The sequence below is a fragment of the Mandrillus leucophaeus genome, unplaced genomic scaffold (assembly GCF_000951045.1).
Source record: "Mandrillus leucophaeus isolate KB7577 unplaced genomic scaffold, Mleu.le_1.0 Scaffold535, whole genome shotgun sequence".
Taxonomy (NCBI): domain Eukaryota; kingdom Metazoa; phylum Chordata; class Mammalia; order Primates; family Cercopithecidae; genus Mandrillus; species Mandrillus leucophaeus.
In genome coordinates, this window is record NW_012105753.1 from 1,124,901 (window position 1) to 1,144,167 (window position 19,267).

At 37.3% G+C, this 19,267-nt stretch overlaps 1 protein-coding gene across 1 annotated transcript in view; it reads left to right on the top strand.

Annotated features, from left to right (window-relative positions):
- ZGRF1 (zinc finger, GRF-type containing 1) overlaps positions 1–19,267 on the top strand; it is a 102,901-nt gene that overhangs the window by 16,267 nt on the left and 67,367 nt on the right. Inside the window, exons 5-10 of the mRNA XM_011997288.1 lie at positions 1,578–1,766; positions 2,082–4,329; positions 9,310–9,374; positions 12,456–12,506; positions 15,776–15,859; positions 18,169–18,342. Coding sequence (XP_011852678.1) covers positions 1,578–1,766; positions 2,082–4,329; positions 9,310–9,374; positions 12,456–12,506; positions 15,776–15,859; positions 18,169–18,342 — 2,811 coding nt within the window. The remainder of the gene's footprint in view (positions 1–1,577; positions 1,767–2,081; positions 4,330–9,309; positions 9,375–12,455; positions 12,507–15,775; positions 15,860–18,168; positions 18,343–19,267) is intronic.

Here is a 19,267-nt window from a genome sequence, read left to right on the forward strand (position 1 = left end):
ACACACACACACACACACACACATATGCACACACCTTCTAGCACAGGAAAGATGTATGTATCATCACTGCATTAAGGTTGTGTTTCATTCTAACTTTTTATCATCACTGGATAAGTTCACCTGAGCAAGCTGTTTTCGTAAATAATTGCTTATTATTTATTTATTATTCATGGATTCCGTAGTTGAAAGTTTGCCCCCTTTCTAACATTTATTTGTAACCCTAAAATAAATCATTGTGGTATTTTTGTGGTCACTTGCAAATAATCACAGAGCAGCAAAAAATTTGAGTCATATGACCTGCCTGTTCCCGGCTGTGGCCAAGCAAGGCAGTGCTCCGCCTTGTTTCAGCTCTCATGCTGTAAACAAGTCCTTTGTTCATGGTCTTTTCAGGGGCACACCTTTTTACATTTTTGTGGGGATTTTGTTGTTGTTGTTAGTGATTTTGCCATTTAAAATGGTCCCCAAGCCTCGTGCTGAAGTGCTGTCTAGACAGTGTTCCTAAGAGTTAGAAGGCTGTGATATATCTTTTGGAGAATATGCATATGTTAGATAAGCTTCATACAGGCATGGTTATAGTGCTGTTGATGTGAGTTCAGTGTTAATGAATCAACGGTATATACTAAATAAGGTATCTTTAAAGAGATACACATACAACACAAGTTTATGTATTTAATGGTTGATGAAAATGTTGTGACCAGAGGCACCAAGGAACCTAACCCTGTGTTGCCCCTAGGAGCAGTGGTTCAGTATATGCTGCTAAATTCAGTGTTTGAGGTAACTTCATAGTATATAATTACTGTGAATAATGAGAAATGACTGTATTTGCTGCATTATTTCTTTCATTATTCATTTTATTCATTTATTCATGTAATCTGTTATTCTTTTTTTTTTTTTTTTTTTTTTTTTGAGACAGAGTCTCACTCTGTCACCTAGGCTAGAGAGCAGTGGTGTGATAACCGCTCACTGCAGTCTTGACCTCCTAGGCTCAAATCATCCTCCCACCCCATCCCCCCAAATAGCTGGGACTATAGGTGCATGCCACCATACATGGCTAATGTTTTAAAAAGTTTTTTGTAGAGACGGGTCTTGCTATGTTGACTAGGTTGGTCTTGACCTCCTGGCTTCAAGCATTCCCCCTGTCTTGGTGTCTGAAGTGCTGGGATTACAGGCATAAGCCATCCCATCCAGTCCGGGCTAATTTAAAATAAAAATTTTTTGTGGGTACAGGATCTGAATATTTTGTCCAGGCTGGTCTCATACTCTTGGCTTCAAGCAATCCTCTTGCCTTGATCTCCCAAAGTCTTGCGATTACAGGTGTGAGCTACCACACCTAGCTCTAATATGTGTTGTTGAATAAACAAATTAGAGAAATTTAAAAATTATATTATTGTCCTTTTTTGTGCTTATTGATAGTTAACGAGTACATAATAAAAAATAATTGAAGACTTTAGTTACTGATTTATTCATTCAACACCTATTTATTGAACACCCATTGTGTCTTAGTGCTAGTGAGCATCCTGGAATACATAGATAATCAAATAATTAGATGTATGTGATTTTGACATTTATTCTTTTAGGTGAAACCTGGAGATGACTTAGAAAGTGATCGATACTTAATCACAGTTGAAGAGGTTAAAGTTGCTGGAGCCATAGGTATTGTTAAGCAGAATGTCAATAAAGAAGCACCAGAGTTAAATTCAAGGAGATTTATATCCTCTGGCCGATCTCGTGGATGTCAGCCCTCTGGCTTAAAAAGGAAGTTTACTGTAAGTTTTACTGTGGAAAATAATACATCAAAATATATTTATTAAATTGTCTCAAAAAGTAGTGAATTTCGAAGTTACCATCCTCTGTCGTTCAAAGGGCACTTCATAGTATACTTAGGTAGAAAGGAAGTAAACCCTACTTTGAAAAATCTTACTACAAATGAATGTACTTTAACAAACTTTAAATCTGAAATATTACTTTACCTTAGGCAAAGCAGAAACACTCCTTCGTCTTTTTTTTTTTTTCTTAGCCAGTTCACTTCACATTTTCTTTATGGGTAATGGTACAGCTAACAGTTATTTTAATATTTTCAGGATTTTCAAGGACCACGTCAGGTTCCGAAGAAAATGGTTATTACAGAAAGTGGTGAATCAGCTGCATCACATGACGCTAAGAAACCTGACTCTACTATTTTTTCTCCATTCTGCAGCATGCCTCCTTTGTTTCCTACTGTTGGCAATAAAGATGTAAATAATATACTGGCAGACCCTGAGAACATTGTGACTTACAAGAACAGAGAGAGAAATGCCATGGATTTTTCTTCAGTTTTTTCTCCATCCTTCCAGGTTAACCCAGAAGTGCTGTGTGAAGAAAAGTATTTTTGCTCTCCTATCAATTCTGGAAATAAGCTTTCAGACTCTTTACTGACCAATGAGCCTGTGAAAAGAGATAGTTTGGCATCTCACTGTTCAGGAGTTTCACAAAACATCAGAAGCAAAGCACAGATATTAGCTCTTCTGAAGTCTGAATCATCTAGTACATGTGAGGAACTAAATTCTGAGATGACAGAGCACTTTCCTCAAAAACAACCACAGGGAAGTTTAAAAATTGCTACTAAACCGAAGCACCTAATTCAACAGGAAGAGTGTGCTGAGATGAAGAGCACAGAAAATTTATACTACCAGTATCAATCAGAAAATACCATGAGAAATAAAAGCCGGTGGGCCATGTATTTATCCTCACAGAGTTCACCTATACATTCTACTGTAGATGGGAATGATACAGAAAGGAAAACCAAGGCCCAGGAAGATGATATAAATTATAATTTGAAAGACCTTTCATTACAAAAAAATACACAGTTCTTTGAAACATGTGCTGAAGAGGGGAAAAAGTATAATGTAGACAAGTCAGTCGGTAATAATGATCAATCCTGGAATCAGGAAGTAAAATTAGAAATTCCTTCATTCAGTGAAAGCAATAGCTTACAGATTACCTGTAGCAGTGCAGAAAATGATAGTACATTGTCAGAATCTGACATTCAAGAAGATAATAAAATATCTTTTAATCAAAATGACAAGGTCTGCATTAAAGGATCAGTTCTCATTAAAGAAAATGCTCAGGAGGTAAATACATGTGGAACACCAGAAAAGGAGTATGAACAATCAGAGTCATCTCTGCCAGAACTGAAACATCTCCAAGTTGAATTTAGTAATAATTCTAGAATCTCTGATGACATTACAGACATGATTTCTGAAAGTAAAATGGATAATGAAAGTCTTAATAGTATTCATGAATCACTGAGTAATGTAACACAACCATTTTTGGAGGTAACTTTTAATCTGAACAATTTTGAGACCAGTGACACTGAGGAGGAATCACAGGAAAGCAACAAAATTTCCCAGGATTCAGAGAGTTGGGTAAAGGACATTTTGGTTAATGATGGCAATTCATGTGTTCAGAAGAGGTCTGAGAATACAAACTGTGAAGAGATTGAGGGTAAACATTTGCCACTCTTAACATCTGTTAGTGGCAAACCTACAGTGACATTTCCTGTTAAAGAGACTCTGCCATCACAGTTTTGTGATAAAACTTATGTGGGTTTTGACATGGGAAATTGTAAAGCTGAAAACACTAGAAAAGAAATAGAGGAGTATAGTGACACATTGAGCAATTTTGAATCTTTCAAGTGGACTGATGCTGTACACATAGATAATAAAGAAGATTCTAATAAACCTATTCAAGAAGTCAGAAATAACTATGATTTTGCTTTACTCCCGAATAAATCTAAAGATATAAACATGAATTTACATATTCCTCATATTCAAAATCAGACTGCTGAAAACAGTAATCTATTTTCAGAAGATGCTCAACCTCAGCATTTTATTTTGGGAAATGACTTAGACAAAAATGTTGAACATGTTTTACCCTCAACTTCTAGTAGTGACAACAGTGTCCAACTATTAAATACCAATCAGAATTACTCTGAATGTATTGAACTTGATAAATCAAATACCCACATTTCCAATTCTTTGTTTTACCCACTGGGAAAAAAGAATCTTATTTCCAAAGACACAGAAGCACATATATCTGAACCTGAAGATTTGGGAAAGATTAGAAGTCCACCCCCTGACCATGTTGAGGTTGAAACTGCCAGAGAAGGCAAACAATACTGGAATCCTAGAAATTCTTCAGAACTTTCTGGATTAGTAAATACCATTTCTATTTTAAAGTCACTATCTGAACACAGTACTGCTTTAGACAGTTTGGAAATATTGAGAAAGAAAAATACTGTCTTTCAGCAAGGAACTCAACAGACATATGAGCCAGATAGCAGTCCTGAAGGTTAGAATTGTGTGTCTATTTTGGATTGTTTTCTTTATAGCTCAAAGAGCTATAAAGAAAGAAGATAATAGCTCTGGGTGCTACATTAAAGAATTATATAATGTTTAAATAGGTAATACATGTACTTGGTAAAACCAATGTTAATAGAGAATAATACCAATGAAAAGTCCCCATCCAACCACATCCCTCAGTCTACCCTTCAGAATTAGCTACAGTTTTCGTCTGGGATATCCTTCCATAAATATTCTATGCATGTATAAGCATATATTGGCACATTTAAGTTAATATATGTCAAAAAATATACATATATATGTACGTATATGTGTGTATATGTCTATTTTTTTTTTTTTTTTGAGACAGTCTCACTCTGTCACCCAGGCCGGAGTGACTCACTGCAGCCTCTGCCTCCCAAGTAGTTGGGATTACAGGCATGCACCACCATGCTTAGCTAATTACATCTATTCTTATTATTCATTTTTGGACAGGTACTAGGGAATACATTTCTTTTAAAAAGTGAGTTCATATTGATACCTCCAATCCTGTACCAGAGTTCTTTTCCCTCTTTCCTCTGTTCCATAATTGTGTCTGTCTTTTTTTTTTTTTTTTAAGGACAGAGTTTCACTCTTGTTACCCAGGCTGGAGTGCAATGGTGCGATCTCAGCTCACTGCATCCTCCACCTCCTGGGTTCAAGCGATTCTCCTGCCTCAGTTTTACACATACTTCAAAGTTCTCTTTATAGGAGTTAATCATTTCTCATTCCCATGAGTAATGTATGAGACTGGGTGTTTCTCCACAGCCTTGCCAATAGTGTATTGCCCAGCTTTTGAATGTTTGCCAATCTGATAGATGAGAAATGGCTTTTCAGTGTATTTTTTATTTTATTTATTTATTTTTATTTTTATTTTTATTTTTGAGATGGAGTTTCACTCTTGTCCAGGCTGAAGTGCAGTGATGTGATCTCAGCTCACTGCAAACTCTGCCTCCCAGATTCAAGTGATTCTCCTGCCTCAGCTGGGATTACAGGTGTGTCTACCACACCTGGCTAATTGTGTATTTTTAGTAGAGATGGTTTCACCATGTTGGTCAAGCTGGTCTCGAACTTCTGACCTCAAGTGATCCACCCACATCGGCCTCCCAAAGTGCTGGCATTACAGGCATGAGCCACCACTTCTGACCTTTTCAGTGTTATTTTAAATTTGTGTTTTTACTACTACAGGTGAAATTGAGCATCTTATATTTAAACATCATTTGTATATATTTTTCCATGAACTATCTTTTCTGTCTACCCTTTTGTCCAGCTTTTTAATAGATGTTGGCTTTTTAATTCTTGATTTGTAGAGTTCTTTATACATTAGAGATATTAGCCCTTTATGATATATGTTGTAAATGTTTTCTTTCAGTATGTGATTGATCTTTTGACTTATGGTACACTGGCAACAGCATTGTATTTTAAAGAATATGATAGTAAATAATATACATTTGAATGTAAGTTAACAGTGTACTACTTTCAAAAGGTAAAATTGAACTTTGAGTATCTCATGTGATTCCTGAGAAAAATATACATAACTTATTGTACCTACTAAAATGATTATTTGAAATGTAGTTAAGTTTGAAGATAATTGTTAGTTTGTTTTCTAAAATATTAAAAGTAAGTAGCCGGACATGGTGGCTCATGCCTGTAATCCCAGCACTTTGGGAGGCCGAGATGGGTGGGTCACCTGAGGTCGGTAGTTCGAGACCAGTCTGGCCAACATGATGAAACCCTGTCTCTACTAAAAATACAAAAAATTAGATGGGCATTGTGGCAGGCACCTGTAATCCCAGCTACTCGGGAGGCTGAGGCAGGAGAATAATTTGAACCCGGTAGGTAGATGTTGCAGTGAGCCGAAATTGCGCCATTGCACTTCTGGGCAACAAGAGTGAAACTCCCATCTCAAAAAAAAAAAAAAAAAGTAAAAAGCTTTAATGAAAAATAAATATGAGTAGATAAAGTTATATGATACCATATAAGAACATAAAGTTCTAGTGTGAAGATTTAGGGATTATAGAATTTAGTTTTGAAGGCCAGGTGGTGGCTCACACCTATAATCCCAGCACTTTGGGAGGCTAAGGTGGGCAGATCACCAGAGGTCAGGAGTTCAAGATTAGCCTGGCCAACATGGTGAAACCCCATCTCTAATAAAATATATAAAAATTAGTCGTGTGTGGTGGTGGGGACCTGTAATCTTAGCTACTGGGAGGCTGAGGCAGGAGAATAGCTTGAACCTATGAGGTGGAAGTTGCAGTGAGTAGAGATTGTGTCACTGCACTTTAGCCTGGGTGACAGAGCAAGACTCCATCTCAAAAAAAAAACACATTAGTTTGGGAAACCAACTTGTTTCTCTCATCAAGTTGGAAAGAAAATTACAGTTGATCTGAAGATTTGCAATAGTTCTGTGCAGTCACTGCAAACACATAATTAGTAAACAGTAAACCTTGCTCCTATGGGAAATACAGGGTTAGGTTCCTGCAAGCCTGTGGTCAGAACATTTTCATTAATTTGTGAATACATAACCTTGTTTTATGTATGTTTCTGCTTAAAGAATCTTATTTAATATATATTATTGATTCATTAACATTGAATTCATAGCCAACAGCCATGTAACTTACCTGTAAAAAACTTACCTAACACACTCATAAGGAATATCAGAGTCTTCTTGCCCTTGGGAACACTAGACGGCACTATTCTTAGGGGACTTTTTTTTTTTTTTTTGACAGAGTCTCAGTTTATTGCCTGGGCTGGAGTGCAGTGGGGCGATCTTGGCTCACTGCAACCTCCGCCTCCTCGGTTCAAGCAATTCTTCCACTTCAGCCTCCTGAAGAGCTGGGACTACAGGCGTGTGCCACCATACCCAGCTAATTTTTATTTTTTTAATAGAGATGGGGTTTCGCTATGTTGGCCAGGCTGGTTTGAACTGACCTCAGGTGATCCGCCCACCTCAGCCTCCCAAAGTGCTGGGATTATAGACGTGAGCCACGGCACCTGGCCTCTTTGGGGACATTTTAAGTAGTGAAGTTACCAATAAATAGCACAAAAATGAAAAATGTGGCACCAAATGGCCATGAAAAATAATTGTTTACAACTTAAGCTAAAACAAGAAGCCAGAGTGTTGCCTTGAGAACATGCGTTTCAGGCAATTCGTTTTTTGCTGCTTTACGTATGTCTGCAAATGACAATGAAAGTATAGCAAATACTGTTTTAGGGGTTACAAATAAACTTTAGGGAGTAGGTAGAATCCATGAGTAATGATCGACTAAATTCGCTTTTTTGATATAAATATATTTCTCTAAAAAGAATTAAGTTGGTTGCTTGAGACAGTTTGAGAAGATTGAATCACTGGGGTATAACGTACTTTTATGACGTTTAAAGCAAAATTCGAGAAGAATAACTTTTGCTACCCATTTAGAATGTGTGAAAGTGTTAAAATTCTAAATTTTTTGTGAGATAATTGTATATAGCTTAGAAATGTTAATTTAGAATGTTTTTCCGGAGCAAAGGCAGTAAAGGAAAACAACATCAATTTTCATCCAGTGTTTTTAAAAAACTTTTTAGAAATGTCAAGTTCCAAAATTATTGTTTATTTTATTCTGAATTTTAGCAGGAAAATAATGAAATCATAGATAGCAATAGCCTAAAAATGAAGTTTACACTAGTTATAGCTATGATTTTTTGCCGTAATTATCACTTAAAATTAGTCTTTTTGTGATTTTAGAAGAGAGAGATGATTGAATATGTACTTTTTAAAAAAAAAAAAATTCTATTTTTAAATGGATACCTGATAAGGTGGCAAAACTAGCCACTCTGCACTCCTTTCCATTCTGCAGACTTGCCAAGTTTTCTGCTGTTTTGTATTCAGCCTTTTACTCAAACACTTTTACCCTGGTCATAGCTGAATTTTTTCTTCAAGCCTCAACTTAAATGTTACTTCCCATGAGAAACTTTTCCAATTCCTGTATCAAAAATCATTCTGTATCATATCACTGTTCAATGAGATACCCTTTTGTATCATAATCTGAATTTATCTGGTTTAGTTATTTGTCTTTTGTGTCTCTCTTTTTTCAAGGAATTTTTTTTTGTCATGTTCACTGCTATGTCCCTAGTGCTTGGCATACTGCACTTGGAAAATAATTGTTGAGTGAATTTTTTAGAATATAGAATTTTTTTCTTAAGCCATAGTAAAAATGGGTTTAAGATAGACTAGAAATAGCATGAAGTGCTTTTTTTTTTTTTCTTTTGTTTGAGACATGGTCTCACTGTCACCCAGGCTGGAGTGCAGTGGTGCAACCTTAGTTCACTGGAACCTCTACCTCCTGAGTTCAAGTGATTCTCCTGCCTCAGCTTCCCGAGTAGCTGGGATTACAGTTGTGCACCACCATGTCTGGTTAATTTTTGTATTTTTAGTAGAGACAAGGTCTCACCATGTTGGCCACGCTGGTCTTGAAATCCTGGCCTCAAGTGATCTGCCTGCCTTGGCCTCCTAAAGCGCTGGGATTACAGCCTTGAGCCACCATGCCTGACTCGGTTTTTCTTGTCTATGTTTGCACATAGCAACAGTATATTGGGAGTCTTGACTTTCTTGTTCCTCACAGTTGTCCAGTACTTCATTTTTAGCATTTTTAGCATAGGTTATTAACTATTGGGTTAGTTTTTATTTTTTAATTAGTGTAAAAAACGAGTACAAGGAAACATTCCTACTATTGACTTAGAAAGTAAAAAGGCTTTCATTCTAAATATTTTTAAATTTTTATCATAAAAATGTTTTAGTCTAAACAACAGTACAGTGAATCCTCAAATGCTAGTTTCTAAATTGAACAATTAACCAAAATCATCTGATCTTAAAATTTAAGTTATATTCCTTGCTTCAGATTTAAGAATAACTTAAATTTTAGAGTACTGCTATATATAACAATGATATGATTATTTCTTTTCTCCATTACAGTGAGGAAACCCTTTATTACAGTAGTTTCACCAAAGTCTCCTCATCTGCACAAGGATTCTCAACAGGTACAGGTTTTTTCTCGAAGAGTATGTTCTTTTATTTTGATAAGAACTTTCTATAATTTGTAATAGAATTATAGTAATACAGTCCCAGGCTATCTTGGTTCATGACTCCTCCTGTATCTAATTTTTTCATTGCCTTCCTCAGCCAGAAGAAATACGTAACAGTTGCATTTATTATGTAGTTAGTAGTATTAAGCAACTCAAGTATTTCCTATGTTAGCATTTTGTTTGTTTAAAAACACAGTTACATGGCTCGGCGCGGGGGCTCACGCTTGTAATCCCAGCACTTCGGGAGACCGAGGCAGGCAGATCACCTGAGGTCAGGAGTTCGAGATCAGTCTAGCCAATGTGGTGAAACCCCATCTCTACTAAAAATACAAAAATTAGCCAGGCATGGTGGCATGTGCCTATAATCTCAGCTACTCAGGAGGTTGAGGCAGAAGAATCACTTGAACCCGGGAGGCAGAGGTTGTAGTGAGCCGAGATCGCACCATTGTACTCCAGCCTGGGCAATAAGAGTGAGACTCCATCTCAAAAAAACAAAAACAAAAACAAAAAAACCCCACAGTTACTAATGGAATGTGTACCTCTGTTGGGCACTATATGACTTCTCAAACCTTGGAATAGATTAGGTAACACCACCTTATTTCTTGTTACACATTGATTTTCTCATGATAATTGCTTTTTATCATAGCGGTTTCTCAGAACTCAGCTTCACAAAGGCGTGATGTCATTGAAAGAAATGTAGCAAGATCTGATATAGAAACAGACCTGGAGTTAGTAGTTCATTAGGTGTCAGACAGATGTCAGGTGACACTGTTTCCCTACATGTAAAACACCTTGTGGAGTTCCTGTGAGTTCATTGTGCCACCTCAGAGTACCTTGTTGCACAGTTTGGGAACCATGGTAGTTATATAAAAAATAATAGCTCTAATTAGGATGAATTGAAATTCTAGGATAAATCATCTAGATGACTGTTTCTAACTCAATGGGGATGCCATTAGCACTTCTGGAGGGTCACTTCTTTCATTATATGGCACTGGTCTTTCTACAGACATGTTTGGAACAAAAGCAAGTAGTATGTTTCACTTGCCTCCTTTTTATTTTTGTTTTTATTTTTTTGAGCTGGAGTCTCTCTCTTTCGCCCAGGCTAGAGTGCAGTGGCACGATCTTGGCTCACTGCAGCCTCTACCTCCCAGTTTCAAGTGATTCTCCTGCCCCAGCCTCCCAAGTAGCTGGGATTACAGGTGTGCACCACCACTCCCAGTGAATTTTTGCATTTTTAGTAGAGACGGAGTTTCACCATGTTGGCCAGGCTGGTCTCCAACTCCTGACCTCAAGTGATCCACCTGCCTCAGGCTGCCAAAGTGCTGGGATTACAGGCATGAGTCACTAGGCCCGGCCTCACTTGCTTCCTTTTTATATCTTTCTTTATTTTCTATGTTACTGGTCCTTTTTTCCCCTTTTAATAATCTTGATTTTTTTCTTTTTAAATATAGAAAACAGTGAAGAGAAAAATAAAACTTACCCTATTTCTCAGAATATTTATTAATGTTTCCAGATTTTTTTGTGTGTCCAGTTAAAAAAAATGGTTAGATTGATGTATATAAATAGTTTTATATCCTTTCCCCTTAATATCGTCGTATTACCTCACATTATTAATAATTCTTCTTAAACATATGTTTTAAAAGTTATTTACCATCCATCCTATGGCTGTCTTGTGCTTTGGACAAACAGTTCTCTGTTTTGGTCATTTAAATAATTTCCAGCATTTTGCTATTATAAGTAACCCTTTAATAAATGTTTTTACACATAAATCATTGTTTGCATTTTAAGTTTTTTCCTTAGATTTGATTCCAGAAGTAGAAGTAATTATTTGGAAGGCTAGGAACAACTTTCTTTCTTGGGTTCTTGATATTTTGTTTTTTTTTCTTTTCTTTCTTTTTTTTGAGACAGAGTCTTGCTCTATTGCTCAGGCTGGAATGCAGTGGTGTGATCTCGGCTCACTGCAATCTCTGCCTCCTGGGTTCAAGCGATTCTCCTGCCTTAGCTTCCTGGGTAGCTGGGACTACAGGCACACGCCACCATGCGCCAGCTAATTTTTGTATTTTTAGTAGAGATGGGGTTTTGCCATGTTTGCCAGGCTGGTCTCGAACTCCTGACTTCAGGTAATCCGCCTGCCTTGGCCTCCCAAAATGCTGAGATTACAGGCATGAGCCACCGTGCCTGGCCATGATATTTTCAAATATAAAAATTTTAATGTTTTACAATTAGAATATTTATTTTACTTCATTTTTACTAGTACCCTTCCGAGCTTTTTAAATTCTTGCTAAGTGACAATACTGTTTTATCAGGATTTTACTTTTTACGTATTTATTTTTTTCTGAAACGGATTATTGCTCTGTTGCCCAGGCTGGACTGTAGTAGCGTGATTGGCTCCTGCAGCCTTGACCTCCTGGGCTCAAGCAATTCTCCTGTCTCAGCCTCCTGAGTAGCTGGGACTACAGGTGCATGCCAGCACATAACTAACTTTTGTATTTTTTGTAGAGATGAGGTTTCACTATGTTCCCCAGGCTAGTCTCAAACTCATAGGCTCAAGCAGTCCTCCAACCCCATCCTCTAAAGTGTTGGGATTAGAGGTGTAAGCCACAATGCCTGGCCAGTTTTTATTTCATATTAGTGATGGTGTTCTAGTATTTCTTTTTTTTTTCTTTTTGAGACGGAGTCTCGCTCTTGTCGCCCAGACTGTAGTGCAGTGGCACAATCTTGGCCCACTACAACCTCCTCCTCCCGGGTTCAAGCGATTCTCCTGCCTCAGCCTCCTGAGTAGCTGGGATGCACCACCACACCCAGCTAATTTTTGTGTTTTTAGTAGAGACAGGGTTTCACCATGTTGGCCAGGTTAGTCTTGAACTCTTGACCTCAGGTGATCCGCCCATCTCAGCCTCCCAAAGTGCTGGGATTACAGGCGTGAGCCACCACGCCCGGCCCTAGTATTTCTTAAGTCTAACCGAAATTTGTATTTTTGTTTTCTAAATTATTATTGCCTATTGGTTTATCTTAAATTAATATTCTTTTCCTAAGGTACTAAAAGAAGATGAAGTTGAACTAAGTGAACCACTTCAGTCTTTGCAGGTAAAGTTATTTAAAATATAAATTAGCCACTAGAAGCGGTGGCTCACGCCTGTAATCCCAGCACTTTGAGAGGCTGAGGCAGGTGGATCATGAGGTCAGGATATTGAGACCATCCTGGCTAACATGGTGAAACCCTGTCTCTACCAAACTACAAAAAATTAGTTGGGTGTGGTGGCAAGTACCTGTAGTCCCAGCTACTCGGAAGGCTGAGGCAGGAGAATGGCGTGAACCTGGGAGGCAGAGCTTACAGTGAGCCGATATGACACCACTGCACTCCAGCCTGGGTGACAGAGTGAGACTCTGTATCAAAAAAAAAAAAAATTTGCCAAATTATATTTGTATATATAGGTATGGCGTGTAATTTTAAGTTTATAAATAAATTTAAGTTTGTATTATATATTGTCAGTTTTTGAAATCATTTGTAGTAATATTCATTTAGTATAAATGTACTATATGATCAATATAATTTGGTTAAATAACAAATTATTTACCATGAAGTTAGTTTGCAGATTTGCAAACATTACCAAACCCATGAGTCATTGACAATTACCCCTACAGCTCTGTTGCCTAAAACAGAACAAAATAAAAAGAAAACACCTGTATTATGGTTACTTGCCATTTTTCATTCTTATGTAACAACATTACATATATAAAATTATAAACAATTGGCAACTACAAAATTTAGCTTACAAATGATCACATTTTTGTCTTTTTTTCACTTGAAAAAATAAGGTTTAATTTTTTTTTTTTTTGAGACAGAGTTTCACTCTTGTCACCCAGGTGGGAGTACAATGGCACGATCTCAGCTCACTGCAACCTCCGCCTCCCAGGTTCAAGCAATTCTTCTCCCTCAGCCTCCTGAGTAGCTGGGATGACAGGCATGCAGCACCATGCCTCACTAATTTTGTATTTTTTTAGTAGAGATGGGGTTTCTCCATGTTGGTCAGGCTGCTCTCGAACTCCCCACCTCAGGCGATCCGCCTGCCTCGGCCTCCCAAAGTGCTGGGATTACAGGCGTGAGCCACCACGCCCGGCCTAGGTTTAAAATTTTTTAAGGACAGGTATCACAAAGTGTAAAGTACAGATAACACTATCACTATTTTTTCCCTTAGAATGAGTTGCCACTTAAATATCACATATTTTTTAAAAGTCTGTTGAAACCAGGAGCAGTGGCCTGTGCCTGTGATCTCAGTTACTTAGGAGGCTGAGGCAGGAGGATCATTTGAGCTGAGGAGATAGAGTCCAGCCTGGACCCCATAATGTGCCATAGTGTGATCCCCCTCTTCTTAACAAGACAATAAAAATATGCTGTCATCCCACAGTAATGAAAAGGTCTCAATAATCTTTTGCAATAAAAATTATTTAAATCTGTTTTTAGCTTTAAAATAGGAATACATTAGTATTTTTGTGATGGCTCTTTTTTTTTCTTTTTTCAGATGGGTTCTTACTCTGTCACCCAGACTAGAGTGCAGTGGCACAGTCACAGCTCACTGCAGCCTTGACCTCCAGTGCTCAAGCCATCCTCCTCCAGCCTCCCAAGTAGCTGGGACCACAGGTGCACAGTACTATGGCTGGATAATTATTTTTTATTTTTTTATTTTGTAGAGATGGAGTCTGACTATATTGTTCAGGCTGGTCTCAAACTCCTGGCCTCAAGTGATCCTCCAACCTCCGCCTCCCAAATGCTGGGATTATAGGCATGTTCCCGGCTTGTAATGGCTCTTCTTACTACAACTCTCTGAAACAACCTCTTTATGTATGTTAGTGATAGAAGGAACTTTGAAAACAGGATGTTCTTTGAAGATACCCTTAATGCCACTTCTGCTTCATTTTTAAAAGTATAATGAACTACACATTGCAAAAGAACTATTCCAGCAGAGAAGGTAGTATGCTAATTAATTCTGAAAACTGTATATTGGAAAATTGTAATTCTGGCTTGGCACAGTGGCTCACACCAGTAATCCCAACACTTTGGGAAGCCAAGACGGGAGTATCATTTGAGGCCAGGAGTTTGAGATCAGTCTGGGCAGTACAACGGGACTCCATCTCTAAAAAATTTTTTTTAAATAAAAATAATTAGGTAGCATGGTGGCACATGCCTGTAGTCCCAGTTACTCAGGAGATTGAAGCAGGAGGATTACTTGATCCCAGAGGTCAAGGCTGCAGTGAGCAACGATTGTGCCACTGCAGTCCAGCCTGGGTGACAGAACAAGACCCTGTCTCTAAAAAAAAAAGGAAAAGAAAATTCTAATTCTGAAATATAGGTTGAATATTTTTAAGAGCTAATTGGTTGGCAGTTTTGCTTATATATAAGTGTTATTAAAGGAAAGTAACCATTTATTTGAAGAAATATACTAGTTTACCTCTTCAGTCTATTGGGAAAGTGTTCTTTCTCTGCATTTGTTAAACATTTAAACAATTACTTTTGTAGTTGAATTCATTTTCTTTGTCCAAGTCATATGAAAAGTTATGGTTATTTTGTATATTACTTGATGAACTAAAAATGACTTGTTGCTGTTGTCAGTATCATGTGTTTTGTGATTGCTAGGAGATGATTCATTCTTCAAATAGTCAATTGCACTTTTTCAATTTTTCTTCCTTTCATTTCTTGCTAATTTTAAAATAGGTGATCTGCATTAACATAGTATTAGGTTTGACGGGTGATTTATTATGTACCTGGCATTATTTTCTTTTTTTTTTTTTTGAGATGGAGTTTTGCTTTTGTTGGCCAGGCTGGACGATAGTGTGATCTCAGCTCACCAGAATCTCCGCCTCAAGGGTTCAAGCAATTCTCCTGCCTCAGCCTCCCGAGTAGCTGGGATTATGGGCACATGCCACCACGCCTGGCTAATTTTGTATTTTTAGTAGAGACGGGGTTTCTCCATGTTGGTCAGGCTGGTCTTGAACTCCCGACCTGAGGTGATCTGCCTGCCTTGGCCTCCCAAAGTGCTGGGATTACAGGCGTAAGACACTGCACCTGGCAGTGCCTGGCATTTTTTTCTAGTGTTCAAAGATTTAATTAAAAAGTTAAAATCAGAATTTTCTAACATGCTAAGTTTTAAAATTAATTAGCATAGTGACTTGCCTGCTAAAGTACCCCTTTGCCAGGGAGAGATAGCTTGTATGTGTGTGTAGAGAGAAGCAAGATAGAGATGGCAAGTGTGTTTTCACAGGGCAAACTTGTTTTGTAATTATTTTCCCATCAAAATCATGAACCACCTGTGAAACTATTCTAGCTAACTAGATAACTTACTGGTATTTTATCCTAGTTCTCTTCCTTGGGAAGTAAAGAAGAGACTGCTTTTCTAGCTGTTATTCCTAAACAAATAGAGAGAAAAACCTGTGACCCTAAGGTAAAATTTGTGAAGAACATCAATTTCTTTAACCAACTATATTTTCTTCTCTTTTTTCTTTCTTTTTTTTAAAAAAAAAAAAAACAACTAAACTATCAGAGTTTTCACAGGCAGAAGGTTAGTAGCAGAAGGTTAGTAATGGTTTTAAGAACAAGAAAAACTATTTAATGACTCCCAATCCCCTTTTTGGTCTTGAACTTTCTCTATACTACTAATGAACTAATAATATAGTGTTTAGATTATCCCTCCATACATGGGATACACTGGGGGTTGGACACAAAGCCATGTAGAGTACAATTAATGAATACTCCGTGGGGAAAAAAATGAGTATCTTTATACCCTTTAACTTATTATAGTCTATTCTACCACTTATACTTCTGAGTATATAGAAGTATATGTAACCAAGCTCTAAGTAGTGCTACCTATTCTATGTCAAAAATTAACAAAGACGACAGCATAAAAATGGATGGGTTTTGTAAATAGCAGTTCTACTACTAAAACCCAACACACCTCTGGAAGAGATCTACATGGCAGCATAGAAGGCAAGGTACCTATTTTGGCCAGGCATGGTGGCTCACACCTGTAATCCCAGTACTTTGGGAGGCCAAAGCGGGTGGATCACTTGAAGCCAGGAGTTCAAGACCAACCTGGCCAACATGGCAAAACCCTGTCTCTGCTAAAAATACAAAAACTAGCCAGGTGTGGTGGTACACACCTGTAGTCCCAGATATTCTGGAGGCTGAGGCATGAGAATCACTTGAACTTGGGAGGTGGAGGTTGCAGTGAGCCAACACTGTGCCACTGTGCTCCAGCCTGGGTGAGAGAACGAAACTCTGTCTCCAAAAAAAAAAAAAAAAAAAAAGGAAAGCAATGTACCTGTTTCCTTGTGGGGAGTATACATTACCCATCAGACAAAGCAGAAGCAGAAACATAGAATCTTTAACAGTTGAGACTCATTTTTATTACAATGTTTATTTTTACGTTCAGAAGAGTATTTTCCACCAAAGTCCTATTAAAGGGCATTTAAATTAGATTTTTCTTTCAAATGTGTGATGTACAGTTCTTCATTTTTGAATAAGAGTATATTCAATTATATATTACTGTCATTTTGTTAAAAATGAATTAATCCTTTATCTACATTCCTTTGACTCTCTTATCAGTCTTATTTTTCCACATTTTGGGTAGGCTTTACTTTGTATGGAGTAAAAATCCTAGAACCCCCCAGGGGGCAGCAGAGAAAGCCATTTGAAGCCTGAAAACAGACTGAGTGAAAGAACCTCTCTAAGGAACATGTCTACATTGGAATCACACTCTTAGGCCTTTGCTCTCAGAGCAGTAGGATGTCACATCTTTCTACTGAGAGGCAGAGAGTCCACCACCCGTCCTGCAGTTGAGCCTGATATTTTACAAAACCCCTAAGTAAAGAGAAATGCTGTTTGCATTCTTTCTCATTCTTCCCTGTTACTGGCTGTTTATTGATTGCTTCCTGTATACCAAGTACACTGTTAAATATAGGTGGTACCTAGATGAAGCAAAAAGTCTCTGCTCTCAAGGGGCTTACAGTACAGTTAGTATAGAAATAAGGAGAAACTTCATTGTAGTATGAAGTTGAAAGTCTATAACATGCAGTATTGTATGTAATGCATAGTTGTGTATTATATAGTGGAAGCATAGAGAAACAACTAGATATTTCTGGCTTAGCCATTATTATACTCATCTTTATGCTTATAATAAAATTATACTTATTCATTTTTTCCCCCTCATTGGCTATGAATCATACTTTTTTTTTTTTTTTTTTTTGAGATGGAATCTCTCTATGTCACCCAGGCTGGAGTGCAGTGGTGCAAAGTTGGCTCACTGCAACCTCCGCCTCCTTGGTTCAAGCAATTCTCTGGCCTCAGCCTCCCGAGTGGCTGGGATATAGGCGCCTACCACCACGCCTGGCTAATTTTTTATATTTTTAGTAGAGATAGTGTTGGTCAGGCTGATCTTTAACTCCTGACCTCAAGAGATCCACCCACCTTGGCCTCCCAAAGTGCAGGAATTACAGACGTGAGCCACCATGCCCAGCCTAAATCATACTTTTTAATGTTGAGGTTAAATGCAGTTAAATCAATGCCTTTTGAATTTGTTACCCATACATATGTTTTAGGATAATAGGAGAATTTCCTGGTTTTCAGCATTAGTTCCTGGTGATTATTTACCTGTAATAAAAAGTGAATTATGTATTATGTTCTGTGTGTTTACTTTGTGAATATATGTGTCAATATATAGTTATGCAGTTCTTATTTTTAATGATTTATCTGTAGCCTGTTGAGTTTCAAGGACATCAAGTAAAAGGATCAGCTACTAGTGGTGTAATGGTCAGAGGACACAGCTCACAGCTAGGATGCAGTCAGTTTCCAGGTAGCACTGAGTATGAAAACTTTATGACAGAGACACCAGAGTTACCTAGCACGTGTATGCAGATTGGCTTCTTACAGGTAAAAATATTTTTATAGTTGCATTTTGCCAAATCATTTTCTTTATGTTAATACTACATTTTGTAAAAATAGTATAGTTGTTTGTACAGTTATAAGTTAAAAAGGAGTACAGTAAATTGACAAGAAGCATAATATCTCAAGTAAAACTAAATAACAAAAGTATTTTACTTGAAAGATTACCTTTTTAGGATTGGGAGTTTAATAGATTACTTGTCACTTCAGAGAAAACTAGGAATTCATGACAAAAGCAAACAGGTAGATTACACAGAGAAATATTCATCTGTTTAACATCTATTTCCCTTTTTATTAAAGCATAATACATATTAGAAAAAATTAAAAAAGCGTAATAAGCATAATACATACAGCAAATAAGTAAATCACCACAAAGTAAACATACTCATATAACCTCCACCTTTAACGAATAGAGCATTATCAGCACCCAAGAAGCTCTCCTTCTGTCCCTTTTCAATCACTACCCTTTTCCTTAAGATAGCCACTGTCTTGACTTATAACCATCTATTAGTTTTGCTTTAAAACTTTATATAAATAGAATCATACACAGTGTATTCTTTGTGTCTGCCCTCTTTTGTTTAATATTGCAATTTTGAAATTCATTTATGTTGTTGCCTGTGGCTATAATTTATTCATTTTAATTGCTGGTGTAGTATTCTGTTGCATAAATGTATCCCAATTTATTCATTCTTCGGATGTTCATGTTATTTGTGTTTAGGGACTATTACATATACTGCTGCTATGAACATTCAAGTACCATCATGAACATGTACATATACACACACACGACATACTTCTGTTGGTTATATTACCCAGGAGTAGCATCACTGAGTCACTGGATAGGATACATTTACTTTTAGTACAGAATGCCAAACTGGTTTCTAAAGTGGCATTTTTTTTTTTTTTTTTTTTT